At 40.8% G+C, this 20,099-nt stretch overlaps 1 protein-coding gene across 10 annotated transcripts in view; it reads left to right on the top strand.

The window, feature by feature from the left end:
• Positions 1–20,099, top strand: part of MAGI2 (membrane associated guanylate kinase, WW and PDZ domain containing 2) — a 1,322,716-nt gene that overhangs the window by 1,206,149 nt on the left and 96,468 nt on the right. For all 10 annotated transcript variants that reach the window (XM_078060071.1, XM_078060067.1, XM_078060065.1 and 7 more), the window contains 4 exons: positions 8,680–8,865; positions 10,474–10,627; positions 15,834–16,053; positions 16,679–16,822. In XM_078060071.1, coding sequence (XP_077916197.1) covers positions 8,680–8,865; positions 10,474–10,627; positions 15,834–16,053; positions 16,679–16,822 — 704 coding nt within the window. The remainder of the gene's footprint in view (positions 1–8,679; positions 8,866–10,473; positions 10,628–15,833; positions 16,054–16,678; positions 16,823–20,099) is intronic.

Raw genomic sequence — 20,099 nt, 5'->3', positions numbered from 1 at the left:
AGAAACAGGCTCCCCGCCGAGCAGGGAGCCGGATGCGGGGCTCGATCCCAGGACCCTGGGATCATGACCTGAGCTGAAGGTAGTCGCTTAACTGACTGAGCCACCCAGGTGCCCCTAAATTTTTTTAATTAGAAAAGATTTCCAACCACTAGGAGACAATTATTTACTGTTTATTTTGTCCCGTTTACATCATGACATGAGTTTTGAAATTTTTATATGATTTTCTCATTTTATAGAATAATCCAGTATTTTCTAGTAATGATTTGATAAAGCTTGCACGATTAAATTATAAATAAAAGGAACCTCTTATTTGGGAACTCAATTGGTCATAAAGCGAGCAATTAACCCTTTGAAATGTAGATTTGCTTGTTTGGGATGGGGGTGTAATACCACCTCTCAACCCTGTGACGGTTTTTATAAAGGAGTAAAACAACTTGTTTTTCTGCTTTGCAGGGAAGAGACCTTTTATCATATTTTAAAATTAGTAACTCTCTAAATTTTTTTGTTATTACTGAATCGGGTTGCCGTTTGGTTATTTGTAAGCAAAACTTGCTAAAAGCTATACAATTTTACTCACGAAAATTACTCAAGGTGAGCAACATAGAACTTCCCCATCTACTCTTTGACTAGAGAATCCTGGGTTGTTGATTTTCACTGAGTGATGGAAATGTGTTTCTTTATCAGGGTTTTTTTTGTTTTTTGTTTTTTTGTTTTTTTGCGGTGTGCGGGGAGGGCTTGCAAAAAAATGCTGGATAGGGTTGACATTTGACTTAGGGGGTCAAATTTTCTATAGTAACTTTCAGACCAAAATAGGTCAAAAAGAATGTCCCAGCTACCTAGAAATTAGAGAAGTAAAAGGTGAGTTCTTAGGATATACCATGAAATGAGAAGTACCTCTACCGAAGATAAAGGCTTAAGTATTTAGAAGTAGAACTGTTTTTCCATTCTGTCTGTTCAGCTCCTCATTCCCTCACATGCTTACCCTCCTGGCCAGTGACAGACTTGAGGATCATGACTAATCTGAAGTTTCCTTGGCACCTGCCATTCTAATGTCTAGACATTTTGTCAGATTATGAGGGAAATATATCAAAAACACATAAATTCCTTGAGATAGGGTGGTATATATTAAAGTCTGTTTAAAGACATATAAAGAAGAACATTTGCTTTGTGGATGACTCAATAATGAGTGATTAATTACATAAAGATAATGTCCACAACAGAATTAGGGTAATATTTAGGGTTCTTGAATTAATATGTGCAAAATTAAGGATCTTCAATATGCTTAACAAAAATGATCTGGACTACCTCTTCTAGTGATATGCCTGGGGATAAAAAATGAAGCCACAAGAAAAGCAGATTATTTTTGCTCCTTCCCTACCACCCACCTTTGTGATAATTTTCCTTGGTAACTATAACATATTTTCATTTACATCTTCCACTGAAGACACTAAAACAATGGAGTGATATAAGGAGGAAATATATTATGGTTGTATCTACATAGGATCAACCACATAATTTTCAGGGCCCAGTGCAATATGAAAATGTGGGGTCCTCGTTCAGACATTATTAAGAATGTCGGGATGGTGACAGTAGACATTAAACCGAGTACGAGGCCCTTTTGAGCATGGGCCCGTGTGACAGCACAGGTCACACAACCGGGAAACTGGCCTTGTGTCTATGAGCCCACCAAGTCTTTGCAAACAACAAAACCATTTTAACCCAGTCTCATGTTCTGGGATAGAACAGTCAAGTTATAGCTAATTACGATTCCTAATGCAATACGATTTTCTTTAGATTACCAATCCATTCTTAGTACTTAGCTATGAGTTTGGTTTTTTTTAATTGGTGCAAAATAAAAGCATACAGGGGTAAGAGATAGCTGACAAGTGTTTCTTTCTGGCCATATAGTTAATACTTTCTATACAGTGCTTTCTGCCCTTGGAAACACGAGTTTGGCTGGGCTTCCAAATTGCCAGTGATGGGCTTCTCTTCCCATTCTCCCCTCTGACCATCTGCTTATTACCAACTACAGGGTAACTAAACTGTTCAACCACAAGAGAATGACTAATGGTGCTGGGAGAGGGGGGGAAAAGGTGCATTTTTGGAATATGCAGTCCTTAAAACACCAGCTGCTCGATTTTTGGGTCTTACAACTCAGTTGGCTATGAATGTCAGGGAAGATGTTTTCATTTTTGGAAATCAAATTCCACAGACTTTTAGGGGAAAACAAGTCAACTTTTTCTTAATTTTACTGCCAATTTTTTAATAATATCAAACACATGTTTTTGCCACATCTTCACCCCCTGATAACCAAGAAAAACTCTTTCAAAGGACCACTCCATCACACTCCAGGAAGGGACAACATCTAGCTGAATGGATGTGTCACAATAGAACATACTTATCCAGGACTCCTAGGAAGGAGACATGGAAAATAAGCAATTAATACTCAGCTCAGGTTTCTGAAGGCAGGAGAACAAGATTCTTCACCATGGGTTAAAGTGGTAGGAATGCTTGCTGAGATTACTGTTCTGTTGTTGCTGTATGTTCAGGGTCCATCTAGAGGTGCTAGCTAAAGGCATTATGTCAGGGATTGCAGGGAGGAAAACAAGAATTGTGAAGGTAGGAGGGGCCCCACCTCAAAGCATCTCTCCTTTCTTCTCCCTCCATAGATTTGATAGGTCTCTGTGTGCCACCACAGAGTTTTTCACTAAGAAAGCTGCCATTTAGCCTTGGACACTATGCGCCCTCTTCCCTAGAATGACCCTCCTTTCTCCTTACTGCTCTGAGTCCACATGTGGACTCAATAATTCACACCTCTTCTCTACTCTTGTTGCCTGTTACCTTTACCATGGAGTGGCTACTTTGTGTTGTAAGTATTTTTATATGAATCTCCCCAACAAGACTGTGGGTTTCTTGAGGCCAGATACCATGTGTTGTTTTGTTTTTGTCTTCCACACTGCACCAAACGCTAGGCCTGTTAATAAGATGATGCTCTACAGAAATGTGTTGTCAATGGAGTAACTGATCCTCTTGCCCTGAGCCACAATTCTGAAACTAGACAGTAAATCATTGTCACAGATTATCTTAAGAAAAGCAACTGGAATCTTCCACTTGAACACACACACACACACACACACACACACACACACATTTCTTTTCCTAACAGGTCACAGATTTTAAACCGAAACTAACCTTCCCTGCCTCTTTAAGCTAATGGCATGTTGTATAACCTTCACAAATTAATGGAATTGTGAGCTAATGAGAGTTTAGGCTATTGATTGCCTTTGAAGTATTTACTTTTTTCACACTCATTTCAGAAACTTCTTGCTTGTAAGTTTGACATGATTGATGCAGAATCCACTTTCCGTATCTAGTGCTTTCCTCCACCTCCATCTACAATTCCACTTTGTGGATCGATTAACAAGGAAGTAATTACGTGTAAACATGAATAAACATGAGTCACACGTTTTCCTTCTCTGAAATAAAATACATAAAAAACAACAAAGAAACATGGGGAAAAAAAGTGTGCGAGTCCTTCCCACAGATGCAGCTGAGAATTTCAGGAAGAATCCATCACAAAAAATTTCAGAAAGAATCTATTGCCAAAGCAAGAAAAGTCATCCAGGCAATAGTCTCATCTTCTTTATGGGAATGAACCCAAGGTAGAACTCAAGAAGAGCTCATTGGTTAACCAATGGCTGAAGGAGCCTGGATAAACCATACAAAGGTCCCAGAAGAGAACCAATAGCCAAAAGGGAGGATCATTACATCCTGTAGTAGTGTGGCCAAAGACCCAGAGATTCCAGACCTTTAGAACAAACCTAGCATCCAGTCCAACTGCCTCTGAACAGCCCCACTAAAACAAGGGTGGATGGTTGAGCAGTGCCAAAGAGTTAGTTCATCTACAGGAAAAAATGAAATTGAAAATATAAAATTTTATAATATAAAATATAAATGTAGCGTAGTGTTTTTTTTTTTTTTTTTTTTTTTTTTTTAAGATTTTATTTATTTATTTGAGAGAGAGAGAATGAGAGACAGAGAGCATGAGAGGGAGGAGGGTCAGAGGGAGAAGCAGACTCCCCGCTGAGCAGGGAGCCCGATGCGGGACTCGATCCCGGGACTCCAGGATCATGACCTGAGCCGAAGGCAGTTGCTTAACCAACTGAGCCACCCAGGCGCCCATTGTAGCGTAGTGTTTTACCCACAAAGAAATAAAGAAAAAAAAAAGATGGGTTTCTTTTTCCATAATTTATGTGATTTGCGGTTAAAGGGGAAATTCCTAAGTAATGATACATTGTCTCCTTCCCAAATGTCAGTATGTTCAAAGCTGCATGACATATTGCAACTTTTCCCAAATATCTGTGTATCCTAAGCACACTGTGTCAAGAAGACTGGTCCAAAGGCTTGATTTATGTTGCTGCCTGACGGATGATGTCTGGAAGGCATGCTGTCTAAATGGACTGTGCTCCGGCAGTTCCCTTAGTCATCAATTCTGAGAGAATTAACGAGTACCATTCATCCCAATAATAGAAACCAAGGTCAGGGCCTCTTCCATGCTCTGTAATTCCATTAGCAATGCACAGAAAGCACTTGGGTCATAAGTTCTGTAGACCTGATAACTGAGCAAATGGAACTGCATCTTGTTTTCAGAGAGAATCCTCTGTGAGCACACCCCTTGTCGATGATTTGTTGTACGTGAACATTCAGTGTACTTACATGTGTAGGGAAAATGCTGGTAAAGGAAAAGTGAAGCTGTCTTCAGCTGCCAGGAGTTTCAAGCACTGTTTTTGCTAAAGTAAATGCCAATAGAAAACAATTTTAACAAAACTATGTCAGATACTTGCAATTATGGGCAGACCTTTTTAAATTGTGTACTCACTCGAATTTTATGTAAACCACTCAATCATTCTAAGTGGCTACCATAAGATTGATTTCAGTTTTCCTTATTTCATTTTAGTTTTTATTATTTTAGTTTAGTTTTTATTCTACCTGCCATGGTAAAGTGAAAATGGCCTTGAACCCAAGAGTTATCATTATAAGCAAATAAATCTGTTTACAATGAAACTTTCATCTCAAAATCTCAAGTAGCACACTTTCCTAAGCTAAATCTTACCAGCCATTCCCTCAGTCCTCATAATTCAAATTGCTTCCAACCTGGCATGTATCAAAAAAAGGAGGGAATAACCCAAAGGTTTGAAGCTATAGGCATAGGTTTGAATTCTGGCTTTGACACTTGTTTTCTTAACAATAAAATAAACATGATTATTATACTTTTATAGCTACTTCACACTGTTGCCGTAAGGATTTAAAATAAGTGCTTAGCACAGTGCCTGGAAATTAACAAATGATAGCTTATTGTTTTTGTTTTTATTGCTGTTGAGCTCATAAAATTGTGTGTGTGTGTATGTGTGTGTGAAATCTATATTTTGAAACATTTGGGGTTTTATACCCAGTAGATTCTAAATGATCCTCTGTAATGGAGGGGATTAGAGGCATGGATAATTCAAAACAGCAAATCATCCAAATACCAGCTGTATGTGTTTTAAAGTGTATTTTTAAATTTCATTTCAAATGTATTTCTAATGCCCAAAGAAATGACTTCAAATAAAGAAATGACACCATGATGTGAAGTCCCAAGTAAAAGGAATCTGAGGAGCTGTCCAATTTCCTCTCCCTTCCTCTCTTTCCCTCTCCCTTCCTCCTCATGCCCTGCCCATCAAAAGACAGTGGCCACAAAGAACCAGCTTCAAGCAAAGTTTCTGCCTCCCACTCTCCCCTGGATGAGGGCCACTGGTGAAGTGTTTGTGACTCCCTGCTTAGAGGCAGGCTGCACTCACCAAATACAAGCACTGGGTGCTCATGAAGCAAGTGCTTGCATGGGGAGGAGAGACCACAAAGTCAAGAGACACGGTGTGGTGCAGTGGTTAAGAAAGAGCAAAGCCTATGGAATCTGACAGACAGGGATTCTAAATCGTGGATGGACTTTGTGACCTTGGGCAAATTGCTAATGACTATACCTCAGTTTCTTCCACTCTAAACATGTGGTAGTAATGTCATCGGGTATCTCACATGATCTGTTAAGGATAAAATTATATATATATTAATGTAGTTATAATTGTGTGTGTGCGCATGTAAGGCTCAAGGCAGATAATGAGGGCATCTGTATTATACTGATTTCCCTTTGAATAATAAACTCTTACTTATAAACTGGTGTTTTCCTGCAGAGACCTGCAACATCTTTTTTGGAAAACCAGAGAAAAACAAACAGGACGCTTGCCCTCATCTAACATCTATATATAATCCCCCCCACACACACATCTCTCTTTCCCAAATGAAGCTGTTTTCCTGGGATGATACTTAGGAGATACTGTTGTGTCCTAAGCAAACCATTTCTTCAGTTTTAGCAGTAGGACGGGTTTATGCCACATAGGAAGAATTCAAGCTGGGACCTACACACAAGCACACGCACACATCAATAGTGATATCAGAACCATTAAAAAGATAATAGTCATAAAAAGAATGAAAGAAAAGTGAAAACTTACAGATCAATTCGTACACCAGGCGCTGTCCTAGTCACTTTACATAGGACAACTCATTTGATTCTCGGAACCATCCTGTGAAGTCAGTGATATTATTATTCCAATTTTCCTATTGAAAAACAAACTCAGAGAGGTCAGGTAACTTTCCAAGGATCACATGAAACATAGCAATAGACACGTGGGAAACCAGGGAGACCGTGTCATGTGTTGATGGTTCAGGGCAGTACTGAACTGAAAGGGGGCAAAAACAGGAACGAATGTTCACTCTCATTATGGTAGAAGGCCAAGCAACTTGCAATACCTTATTTTTTAAAATAAGTTAAATGAATGAGTTCTTATTACATTTCTGCTTGAGAAGGACCTTGTCCCGAGAGCCTAAGATGATCTTTAGTATGGTTTAAGTAAGGTGTTCTCGATGAAAGCCATTGCCTGTGGCAGATAAAAAGGTGTTTGAGCTTCCAACATGATGTGTTTGACTTCAGAAACACGGGCTCAGCCAATATTTTCATATGCTATCTATAACCTTTCACAATGGAAATATGATCAAGGTCCTGGTTCATTAACTCACTGATTGTCCTTCCTTACCGTGGTTATTAGCTGATGTTCTGCCTTTCGCTGTAACACATACATAAGATTGAGAGTTCAGGGAACACACATTCCTGGAGCATAACAAATGGTGGAGTGTCTCTGCCTCTTTACGCAGATAAATCGGTAGCTGACGTCCACGGGGAGAGCAACAACGCAGAGTCACTGACAGGTCATTTCCTGGCTGCAGCTCCCTGTCCAGAAGGGAGAAAGGAAAGGAACAGGTTTCTAGACTGTGAACTCCTTGGGGCAGGGGGGCCGTTAAAGGACTCTGTGTGCCATTGATACCGACTCCAGAAATAGTTATCCTTACAGGCATTCACACATTTACAGTGAACAGAAGTCAACCTGCTAAAAAATCTTTATCCTCATGTACCTGGCTGTCCCTACATATATAAATAAATAACAAAAAAGAAAATAAGTTTTCATTGTTTTAAAGAGACATATACCCTATTTGATCAATCCAATGCACATTTTCTTATTTTAATATCTAAAAAATTATACAGCCTCTTACAGTCCATGGGGTGTCATTGTTTAATCAGAAGAGTTGAGTACTTTTTTTTCTTTCTTTCTTTCTTTCTTTCTTTCTTTCTTTCTTTCTTTCTTTCTTTCTTTCTTTCTTCTTTCATCTTTCCTTTCTTTCTTTCTTTCTTTCTTTCTTTTTCTTTCTTCTTTCTTTCTTTCTTTTCTTTCTTTCTTTCTTTCTTTCTTCCTTCCTTCCTTCCTTCCTTCCTTCCTTCCTTCCTTCCTTCCTTTCTTTCTTTCTTTCTTTCTTTCTTTCTTTCTTTCTTTCTTTCTTTCTTTCTTTCTTTCCCTAAAACAAAAGTAGGTTGTAATGGCATCTTAGATTTGATGAGATATATTATGCATCAGGCATTAGCAAGATCACAGCACCACTTAATAAAGTAAATCAGAAAGAAGAGGTAAGATTTGAAAATTGCATCAACCTTGAAACTGAAACTTAGTAACTGATGGGAGATTGAGCATAGCTTCTTGACCAGCTGCCAGCCCATGTTAATGTAGATTTCTTTCCTTCCCTGTTTTCTTCTCTCAGTAAAATGGAAAAGGGTAGAAATTAAATTCTTGGCATTTATTGTATCTTTCTGAAACTGTGGATTATTGTCTCTATGGTATGGGCTCACAATAGTTTATGCCTGCAGTTCTCAAAATTTTGTATGTCTTGAAATGTCTTGAGGAGCTTCTTAAAAATTCATGATTCTCACCTGCTGCCTAGACATTCTGATGGACAAGGCTGGGGTAAGGCCCAGAGAGCTGTATTTTTAATCCTCGGGTGATTATGATGCTTGGAAGTGTGAGAACCCCTGGTCCATGTATTTGGAATTGGTCCATCCAGTTCCACTGCACAGGACCTGAATTTAGAAATTCTGATCTCACAGGACCCCTTTTCACAGGTGTGATTATGATCTCAAAAGGCAGATTTACTGATGAAAGGAAGATTTATGCCATCGCTTTGTTTCCTGTGGGGCTGGGACTCAAAGATAGAACATGTGTTGGGAACACCCCTGATATCTGATTCTGTTGGGGATTGTTCTAGCTGTGCCCCATAAAATCGGACGCATCATCGATGGGAGTCCCGCAGATCGTTGTGCAAAACTGAAAGTGGGAGACCGGATCTTGGCAGTGAACGGCCAGTCCATCATCAACATGCCTCATGCAGACATCGTGAAGCTCATCAAGGACGCAGGTCTCAGTGTCACCCTCCGCATCATTCCTCAGGAGGGTGAGTGCCTGAGCCAGGCTGCCATCCATGGGAGTGCCAGAGTGGCCAAAGTGGATTCTTATTTCCACATTTGCAAAAATGCAGATCCCGTTTACTCAGTACCAGTTTCATTCAGGGATCAAGCTGTGTGACATTATAGATAAATAGTGTGAATCCCAAGACACTGGGTTATTCAAATCATCCCCTGTGGTCCCGGGAGTACTGTTTTTTTGGTGATATTAAGCCAGAACCCATTCAACAGAGATGATAGAGTCACAAATCTGAAAAAGAAAAAAGAAAAGTATTCATGTTAACAGTTAAGCTCTGGAGGATTCTTCAAAGTCAGATTGATTTTTGAAAAGCTTGAGGAAGTTTTGTGGTATAAAGAGAGCTCATTTAGAAAACGTTGCATCTGATAAGAATTTTAAATTCCCACTTAGTCTTTTGAATTTCTCTGTATAAGGACTCCCCCCTGAGGCTTGAAGAGTAGTGAGCATCACAACTCACAGCCATGCCTTGAGGGCCACAAGGATCTAAGTACCCATTCACCATAAAGTCACCGTTTCCAAACACAGTGGGTTCATTACTGGTTTGTAGCTGTTGACTCACTAATGACGTTCCAGAACACAGTCCCTGGAGCTCACTGGTGAGTGGATCACAGCATCCCACATGGAGAGGGATGGGTTGGCCCAAAATGTCAACAGTGCTGAGGTTGAGAAACACTTCCAGGGGAAAAGAAATTTTAAAATTTGGGCTGTCAGAGAAGAAAGGGGAAGAGTGGCTTGTAAAGGAATAGATTGCCTCCCTTTGACCACCCAACCAAATAAAAAGAACAGAACAAAACCTGTTATTTGCAGACACCATTATGTCTAAAATATTCGATGGAAATTAACTCTAAGCAAGATTGCTCACTAAAAATCTGACTCGCTTTTCCATTTTCTCCAGGCTGAAATATGTCTGTCCTGTTTCTATCACATCATACACAGATAATTTCAGTTGAACATGTGATGCTATTACAGGAAAATCCGAGAAGCTGTTTTAACAAAGAACAACTTTGTGAACATTCTTCTGTCCGATGTTCTTTTTTTTTTCTGAAGAACCATGGAGTTCAGGGGGTTATTAAACAATAAGACTAACAAGGAACTAGAGAGAAGATTGTGAAAAGCATTTATTTCGGTTATATTTAGTTCCTTATCCAAACTTTGGAATACCAGTAGGACTTGTCGTTACAACCAAAAAGTAGTGGCTTAAATGTTTTCTGTCAGGGGGCAACATTGGAAAAATGGAATATGTTTTAGAGCTAACTCCTTTGGATTATTTTTTCATTGTTTTAACAGGTTTTTTTTTTTTAATCGTAATCTTTTCTCCAGACAAAATGACAGGAGACTCTGTTTATAACCTTGTTCAGCAACACTTATAACTAATGACATAATACTAATTCTGGGAATGGTACTGGAACTTGATTGGATAATTGATAAGTTTAACCTGCCATCTTAAAGTCTAATGGAAACTGAAATGACCAAAGCCTTGAGTCCTCTGAGGCGGCAAAGAGTTACCACCTTTGGCCACCTCTTGCCCTTTATCAGATGCCAACCTGACTTCATTTGCCTCTTTGGCTCCCCTTTGCAGAGCTCAACAGCCCAGCCTCAGCGCCCAGCTCAGAGAAGCAGAGCCCGATGGCCCAGCAGAGTCCTCTGGCCCAGCCAAGCCCGGCCACCCCCAGCAGTCCTGTTGCCCAACCAGCTCCTCCTCAGCCACTTCAGCCACAAGGACATGAAAATAGGTAAAGTTTCCCCTGGCTTTTCTGACTCGGAGAGGTGAGGGGGGTGGGGAGAAGGAGAGTTTGGGACAGGACAGGACACAGGCAGAAGAGAAAGTTCCATAAAGTAGAAATCGCTCTGTGCGCTTTTCTGTGATTTTGAGATTGTATGTGAGTCACAAGTGTGATTTTATTAGCAAATACAAGTATCTGTTCTTCACATTAAGAGAACCTCTCCTGAAGAAGTGACGAGCAATTATCGATCAGTCAGGGCTAACTAAGCTGAAGAGCACATTGAAGAGAGTCCCAAGTGAAGAACATAGACAAAGGCCCTTTGGCAGGAGGGAGTGTGCCAAAGGTCAACGTAGTGAGGAGAGAGGTCAGGGAACATGGTTTGAGATGAAGCCAGTGAGAGTGCTAGGGGCCCATCTACAGGGTCTTGTAAGCATGTCAAAAATTTCGATCTTAAGTGTGGTGAGAAGTCATTGGAACGGGTTTTATGCTGAAGAGTGACATCACTGGATTTGCTTTCCAAGGCCTCTCAGTTGGCCACCCGGAGAGCTGACTGTAGGCTGGTCAGGGTGGATGTAGGTTATTCAGCAGTTAGAGATGGCTGCCGATGTCCTGGGATCAATGAAGGTGGTGGCTCAGAGAATAATGCTGGTATGGAGAGGGGCAAGTGTGGACAGACTTGTAAGCATTAATAAACGTTAGCATTTTTTACTGCATTTTGCCTTACATCCTCCTACCATGATCTAATGAGGTTCTTCCATTCCACATCATGAACTAATGTAAATAAGGCACTTTGAACTTCCAGGAGAAAAGGATGCCCTATAAGAACAGCACTGTCTTCTTATTGTGACTCGTGTGTGACAGGGAACCTGGGTTAGGTTGAGCCATTAAAGAAAGAGATGAAGACATGTTCTCATGCTGTGTCCCCTCTCTCAGAGGAGAAAAACAGAACAACCCACAGGAACATCTCCGGGTATAAAACCCTCACTGGTCTTTTCCATAATTTTAATGTTTTCTGAACATCTGCTTCCCAGCTCCTGCCTCCCGTGTTGGTGAAGATGAAGTGAGACCCAATTTCCAAGTCCCAGATCTCTGTGGGTTCATCACTCACGCAGTTGCAAAGCAAATATTTTCCCTCTGCCACAGGTGTTATTTCCAGAAAGCCCTGCTCTCTCTACTCGGAGCTCCCCCATTTGCTTTCACGGGAAGGGAAATGTCTGTTGTCCTCAGCTGCGTATGGGTTTAATCTATTTCAGGGAAGGAAAAAGACTTAAGACCGTAAAGCAAATGATAGGGAGGTAAGAATTTGACCACCTGTAAAGGAGTTAAGTCCTGGGTGCCTCAGTAATAAGCCACCGATGTGTTCGCTTTCACTGTGTGCTGTTTCAGCAGATTGTGCGGGCTTTCCCCGGGACCCCCTTCAGACTCAGGAGGAAGGGGCTGAGTGCCCGCTGTCTCTGAGCCAGCTTCAGACTCTTCTGATGGCTCTGCCACTGTCTGTTAATCTCCCAGCCACAATTCCATCTCACTTTTCCAGAGTCAGGCTCCCCTGGACGTGGGCTCTTGCTTCTGGCTTTGGGGTGGTACGGTTCAGTGGGGAGAATAACACTTGGGCGAGGTCACGATTGTTCCCCAACTGCTGCTAGCTCACAAGTGGGACTCGTTGGCCCCTAGCAGAGAAGCAACAGTCTTCGGAATATTTTTTGTCCTGACTACAGCATAAAATGTTTCCTAATCCGGGGATTAACAGATTGACCTGATTCAAATTTTTATAAATCGGCAACGAATTTTCCCAGAGTTCTTAGCTATTGTTGCTTCACTAATATTAAAAGCCTGGAAAGTGCCGACTCCTAGAGGGACCTTTCTTGACGCCCTGGTTTCCTGGCTTCACTGTGGATTGTTTAGCAGGTGGCTCGTTTACCTATGAATGAAGAGATTGATAATCTTAGAGATCCCAGAATCATGTTCCTAGCTGCATTTAAAGATGGTCAGGGTATAAGGAACTCTTTGCCTTTCTCTAGATCGGGCTAGAGATGTCTCCAAGATAGCTTGTATGCCAAGCATCTGGGATGCGTCTCCTATTAGTTCATTTGTACAGGAAGTGCCCCCCTACCTCCATGTCAAATCAAGCCAGGTTCCCCGGGAAGGTGGGAGAAAATTAAATGGCAATCTGTTTGCAAATTTTTGTTTTATAATTTAGGATGGCTGAATATTTTAGCCCATCTTATTTACTCTCAGTTTGGCTTCCTACTGACACCCTGCCCACCTCTCCTTATTTATCTGTCCCTTAACATCCTTTTGGTATATGCTCAGGGAACAAAATAGTTTTAATATGGACATGAGCAAAACAGGAGAAGCATTTGTTGAAAACAATGAAAGAGGCACTATGTAATATATTTCAAAACAAAGTATAAATAACAGAGTTCACCTTCCCCGGCAAGGGCAATTGATATCTGACAGTGTTTTACACGGCAAGGTCAGTGGAAAGGCATTGGAAATTGACTTCTTTCACAGACTTCAAACCCTAGATGCTTAAGGCTGGATGGAATTCTTAAAAGGCCCACATGAGGCAAAATCCCACCACAAGATCCCCTACCACGGGCAGTGTTTCCTGGTTCTGGAACTTGCTCATACCTTAAAATTCTGCTAGAATTTACCACTAGAAATCTGGTTTTATTATCTCTAAAATCTCTTTAATAATGGAATTAATAACTACAAAGAGTTACACCGATGACCTTCTTTCATGAGTAAAGGAAGTTTAAAGAGGCTATATTTTTTTCTTAATAATCCTGAGTTTTCCTGAAAATAGTGTTTCACACGTTCAAGGCCACATAATTTTTGATCGTTCACTTAAAAGTTAGTAACGCTCATAAAAAATTAAGTATATTTTCCTTATTAAAGACTCTTCAATGTGCAATTCAACGTAAAATCCTGAGCCTCGGCCCTGGGGTCAAATGCAGGGGGAGCACCAGGAGGCCGGCATGGCTAACAGCTGTTGCATCTTAACAGGTCCTATTTGGGGCTGTTGCGGAGTCTTTGGGGAGACTCTACGTGTCACCCTCTTTTGCTACACCTCGTGATGCATCTGGTTGGAAAAGGGGCATGGGACGGCTCTGGCATACCTCTGCCACCCGGATCGTGAAAATAAAGTGACGTCTGATTGACCAAACAATTTTCTAGGAAGGCATCAACACATGCCAACAAATGCTGGCCAGTTGGGCTCCTTTTGTTTAACTCATGCATTTGTGCGGTTAAGCATCGTATTCAAAGCCTATTTAAATAATTCCATTCTCAGCATGCACACTCCCAGTCCGGGAGTGGACACCTTGCTGAGGTATAAAGCAAAGCCCAAATTGTGCAGTTCCCAAGAGGAATGTGTCCCATCTGCAGGGTTAAGTAACAAACGGGACCTGCTCAAAGTGTTGACTGAAATAACAACATTACTAACCCCCTTCCAAAAGCCCCAAATAAATACATCTATGGCTGGACATTCTTAGTGTGTCCTCACCAAATATTAGATTGCACTAATGGCAGTTGTTCAGGTGAGTGATTTTTAAAAATATTTAGTCGTAATCAGCATCAGTGAGACCATAAGCCAGTAAAAAAAAAAAAAAAAAATCTGATTTTAAAGATAAAAATTCTACTGGTTTTGATCCTGTTTTCCTGACACATTTGAGTTCTTCCTTGGTCCTAAATATTTTCTCAACTCCTCAAACCCTCTATATTAATTTTAAATAAAATTGTCATTAGATAGAATGTATTCTTTTTAATCTTCCTGGATTTCTGAGCAGCTCCTTATGGACGTGGCGGTGACAATAGACGATGAATTACAGAATTAAGTGGCCTTTATGCTATAGGAATAACTTTTCAGTTTACCTTCTGAATGATCCCACAATGGCAGGCATTAGCTATGTTAGTCTCCTTTTGGAACTGGGAACCCCTTCAGCTTAGAGCAGTTTGGATTCACAGAACAGCACTAAACAAACAGCTCTGGTTTCTGTATTTATTTGTGAGTACACTAGCCCCCGCTTAATCTGCAGTTTTGCTTTCCATGGTTTCAGCTACCTGAGGTCAACCACGGTCAGAAAGCAGATAATCCTCCTTCTGACATATTGCCAGAAGGTCAGTAATAGCCTAGCCTCACACTGCACAGTGTAATCCTAGTGCCTAGGTCATGACGCTCGCTTCATCTCATCACTCGGGCATTTTGTCAGCTCACATCATCACACAAAGGGTAAGTACAGGACAAGAAGGTGTTTTGAAAGAGAGAGAGACCACACTCACATAACTTTAATACAGTATATTATTATAAGTGTTCTATGTTATTATTACTGTTGATAATCTCTCACTGTGCCTAATTTATAAATTAAACTTTATCATAGGTATGTACATATAGGAAAAAACATAGTCTATACAGGGTTCAGTAATATCTGCGGTTTTGGCATGTAACCCCCATGGGTGGGTGGGGGGCTACTGTAAGTAATATCTGGAAATAAGAAAGAGACAAATGTTGGACATAAACATATTTGCCTTCCCTTTCGTCTTACGGCCATGATAGTATCTGATAATAGCACCTGATACTGATCTGATAGTTATAGCCTAATATTTAAACTCTATATAATATGTTTCTGCTCTTCGGAATGACCCGGTGACTTTCTACTTGACTTGTAGCTGATAATTAGACTTTGCTCTCATTCCTTTAACCTTTAAAAGATAGTCAAAAAGACCCAACCTAGCAGGTTAAAATAGCGCTTAATTATATATTTATAGAGTATTTAGAGGTCACTTCAGTTGTGCTTTCATGAAGTAATGAATGGTGTGTGAGAGAGAGAGAGGGTGATAGAGTTGGTTCACTGGTGTTGAGACAGACTGACAGTTTGAGATGTGGTTAAGTGTTTAGCTCCCTAGATTTGCTACGGTTGTGCAAGTTTTTAAGTAAGCAAAGTCAGAGAGGGGTATCCATGAGTCCTTTTCCACAAAGCCCTGGTAGAGCCGTCACGGTTACCTGGATTTCTTACGGAGCCACATGAAATGTATACGGTATGGCATTTGTCAAAGATTTTAAAATAATACTAATCATCTATAGTTTTCTCAAAGTCCTGAACCCGCAAAAGGACCACCAAGAGGTGTGGCCCACACGTGCCTAGAGGTCATGTGATCATTCTAATCTCCTCAGAACGCTGAGCTACCGGAGCAAATCCCATTTCCATTTATTTAGTTACAGGTCAGAAGTAAAAGCGAGGCAAGATGTGAAACCGGACATCCGACAGCCTCCGTTCACAGACTACAGGCAGCCGCCGCTGGACTACAGGCAGCCCCCGGGGGGGGACTACCAGCAACCCCCACCCTTGGACTACAGGCAGCCTCCCCTGCTGGACTACAGGCAGCACTCCCCGGACACTAGACAGTACCCTCTGGCGGACTACAGGCAGCCCCAGGTACCTCAGAGACCCCATTACATTTCAGTTTCCTAATGAGCAAACCTGTAATTCACACACACACACAAGCACAACTCTGATACATTTATTTATGGTACTCAACAGCAGTGAATGAGAAAACTCAAAGGAGAGATAATATCACTCAGGCCTATATGCAGTCAAGTAAATGGATGAATACCAAAGTAAACACGCTCGACAGTAGTTTTTTATTTATTTATTTTTAAAGATTTTATTTATTTGAGAGAGAGAGACAGAGATCGTGAGAGAGAGCACAAGCAGGGAGGAGGGAGAAGCAGGCCTCCCGCTGAGCAGGGAGCCCGACATGGGACTCGGTCCCAGGACCCTGGGATCATGACCTGAAGCCAAGGCAGATGCTCAACCAACTGAGCCACCCAGGCACCCCCACAGTGGTTTTTTTAATGACCAAAGCAACTGCATTCAGATCTTCTTGAACCTTTGGAATCTCGTCTTGCCTTTTACTAGATGGTGAAATCAGATTACTTTTTCTCACAATGTTACGTCACTGGGGACACATTAACCATAAGAGAGAAGAACAGAGAGACTGACCACAGAAGCTTCTCTAATATTAACAACTGTTTATTCCATTTTCTCCCCAACTCTAAAGGATTTTGATTATTTCACTGTGGACATGGAGAAAGGAGCCAAAGGATTTGGATTCAGCATTCGTGGAGGAAGAGAATACAAAATGGATTTGTACGTGTTGAGATTGGCAGAAGATGGGCCCGCCATAAGGAATGGAAGGATGAGGGTAAGAACAGTCTCTTTTTATGGAACCGCTTAATTCTGAAGGAAGAACCCACTGTAGTACCAGACAGAGTGCCAAATCAGGCGATTCAGCATGCAGCCTCGGCACAGGGCTGGCCTTCTTTCCATTGCATGACTCAGTGTCCTAAAGGTTTGGTCAAACGTTATTTAAGAATTGTATTATCTCTCATATTCTTGAGTATAGCCTTCCAATGGGCAAATCTCATTGTAATGTTTTAAAGATACAGTTTCTCTGAAGAGCAAACTAAAGAAAATGTAAAAAGTAACCTAAGAAATAGCTTGAAGTAAAAACACGGATCCATAATCTTTCCTATGGTTTGATGATATTTAGTTTTCATTTGAGAGTAAATCTTTTGAAATTTATTTTTTTGTTTTATGCTTTCTTTTCTCCAAGTTTATTAATCAAATGGTTCTGTGTTTCTTTGGAAAGATTTCTCTTGTGTTGACTGGTCTCTTGGCTTTGATACTGGAAAAAAAAGGGGACTAGGCTTCTTGGATACATGTTGTCCTTAAAAATGGTGGCATTTTCCAATGAGAGTGTAAGTTGAGGTGGAGTTTTTTAATATATAGCGATTTTGAGGCATCTGATTGATGGGTAACTGACTTCATCTAAAGGTACAAGACAAAACTTGATAACAATATAGAATACTAGTCAGTGTCTCTCTCTGCCTCTCTTTCTGCAAAATGGCCATTAGTAAGCACATAATAAAGGTTAGCTATTATAAATAAAATCTGGAATTCATTCTTGCGCTCCCTTGTTGTCCTTTAAATTAATACAGAAAAGCTGTGGTTCTTGGCTTCTGGAACCTCAGAATCTTGGGCTGAGCTCCACCAGCCACTTGCTCCCAAATAACTGAATGAATCTGTTATTCCTACCACCAAGTCTACCATTTCTGTGATTTTCATCCCCGAGTCCATGAGTCATCCCCAGTGCAAAAGTAGGAAGAACATAAATCATGTCCATTTTTCTCCCTCCTTTCACAATTCTTTGACAGCTGGGAATTATCCAAGCTGGACTTCGAACCCAGGCAAGGGCTGAGCCTGTCAGGCTGTCTAGAGCCTGACAGCCCCTGCCCTGAGCCTCCTCTCACACCATCTATACAGGGTTTTAGATTAGGCAACCCGGCTTCCCTAAACACAGAAGGGCGCTATCTAACATGCTGCAAAGCCAACTCACAAGGGATTAAATAAACCAAAATCTTTGTAGTGCAGGTGAAAGCCACACAGCACGAAGGCCATGAGCGAAGTGACCAGACCCTTTAGGAGAGAGGGTAGCCCACCCACCCCCACTTCAGACGTGGCCCGTGTGGTGGGTTCCAAACGGTGGCCACGTTTTTTAACAAATGATCTAAATGGCTGTTAATATATCCAGTACTCCCAGGGCATAGAAGCATAAATATGGAAGTACTCTCCTGTAAAAAGAATATTCTTTCTTAGAGAATTCAAACCAGAGCAGTCGTTCTCTGCTGGGTCCCTGGCATCAGCATCACCTGGGAACATGTTATAAACGCAAATTCTGAGCCCCACTGCAGATCTACAGAATCAGAAGCTCTAGGAGTGGGGTCAACATTGTCTGAATCTCCCCCTGGTGAATCTGATGCAAGGTGAAGTTTGAGAACTTCTAACTGAGCCAGAGGGAAGCTGACTTGACAAGGTATGACAAAGATAGGATGTGTGTGGCTCCGGCTTTGTTAATTCCCCGCAGGTCTTGTCGAAGGAGATTTCCATCCTGTTCCAGCAGTTTAACTGAGGTTTTTAAATCCATGTAAACACAGATTTAGAATTTAGAATTTAGGCAGGTGCTCAATTTTATGAAAGAGGCTTTTTCTTCTGGCAAGTGATAAAAATGAGTCCTCTACCTGGGTTTCAGAAAATGGTGTTTTAACTTCTTTTCACAGATTATAAAAATAAGCAATATTTTATAATTTTCCATGCCAGTTTTATGGAGCAACCTATTCTTCTGTGTACAAGCTATCTAAAAGGAATTATTATGGCCGGTTTGAGATAATATGGGTTAGTTTATTTGGGACTATATTATATATGTAATTCCAGCATTTAATTCTCAAAGAAAAGGAACCACTTGGGAGTCACAGAAATCCCATGGATAAAATTTTACTGGTTGATTTTATGTCCAATCTTTAAATTAAGGCTGGACACTTAGCAAGGATGGATGGAAGACTTTTTTTCTGCTCTTTATGGATTATATTTAATACTCAAATGTTCTGGGGGATTTTCTCACTCATGGACCAGTGACTAACTGCCTGTCGGGGAAAGGGACAACTTCACCACATTAAGTTCAAAGGTGTTCATATTATCTACTGTCAGAATTAGGTAACTATTTTATATCTGCATGGTTGTTCTTCATCATAGCACATAATTAAATCAGATCTTATTTTAATGTTTATTATCAAATTTTAATCATTTAAGCTAATGTTTTCTACCTTCGTCTGTGCTTATCAGGAATTAGCTATAACCTATAATTCACAGATGTGTTTAAATTATTTTGTCAAGGACCAGGATCGATCAATATTTGCATGACTCAGTGGTTTGATTATTTTAAACTAAGGCATAAACTGGATAACATAGGTTACCAATTTGGAAATTTTCCAATAAAATCAATCAGGGACCCATTTTTCCTCTTACTGTCAGATTCCCCCTTGACACCACTGGGGCCCAGATACATACACAGATCTTAATCATCCGTGCAGGTGATGCTTAGAAGACAGCTCTTTGCTCCATGGATATTATGACTTGGTTGTAAAGCTCCAAGACTCCTGAGAAAAATAGGTGGACAAGAGATTCATGGGCTATCATTAAAAGTAAGCTCAAGACGCAGAGAAGCTAGCACCGGCTTCTTCCCAGCCTTTAAAACATGAAGGCACATTTCTCCTTGTCAATGTGATCCCTCCACCTTCAGTCTTAAACCATCATTTCCTCTCCATGCAAACTAAACACACACCCACTTAATGATCAAATAAGTGTGGAAAAGATTGCATTTCCCCCCCTTTTCATGATCAGAAACAGAAGGAAATACCCAGTAGTGGCTGGGTGATGGACACTGGGGAGGGTATGTGCTATGGTGAGTGCTGTGAATTGTGTAAGACTGTTGAATCACAGACCTGTACCCCTGAAACAAATAATACATTATACTATCAAGAAGAAGATAGCAGGAAGGGAAAAATGAAGGGGGGGGGAATCGGAGGGGAGGATGAACCATGAGAGACTACGGACTCTGAGAAACTAACTGAGGGTTCTAGAGG

This window comes from Halichoerus grypus, chromosome 12 (genome assembly GCF_964656455.1).
Source record: "Halichoerus grypus chromosome 12, mHalGry1.hap1.1, whole genome shotgun sequence".
Classification (NCBI taxonomy): Eukaryota; Metazoa; Chordata; class Mammalia; order Carnivora; family Phocidae; genus Halichoerus; species Halichoerus grypus.
The sequence above is the reverse complement of the archived record's forward strand: the minus strand, read 5'-3'. Positions and strand labels throughout refer to the sequence as shown.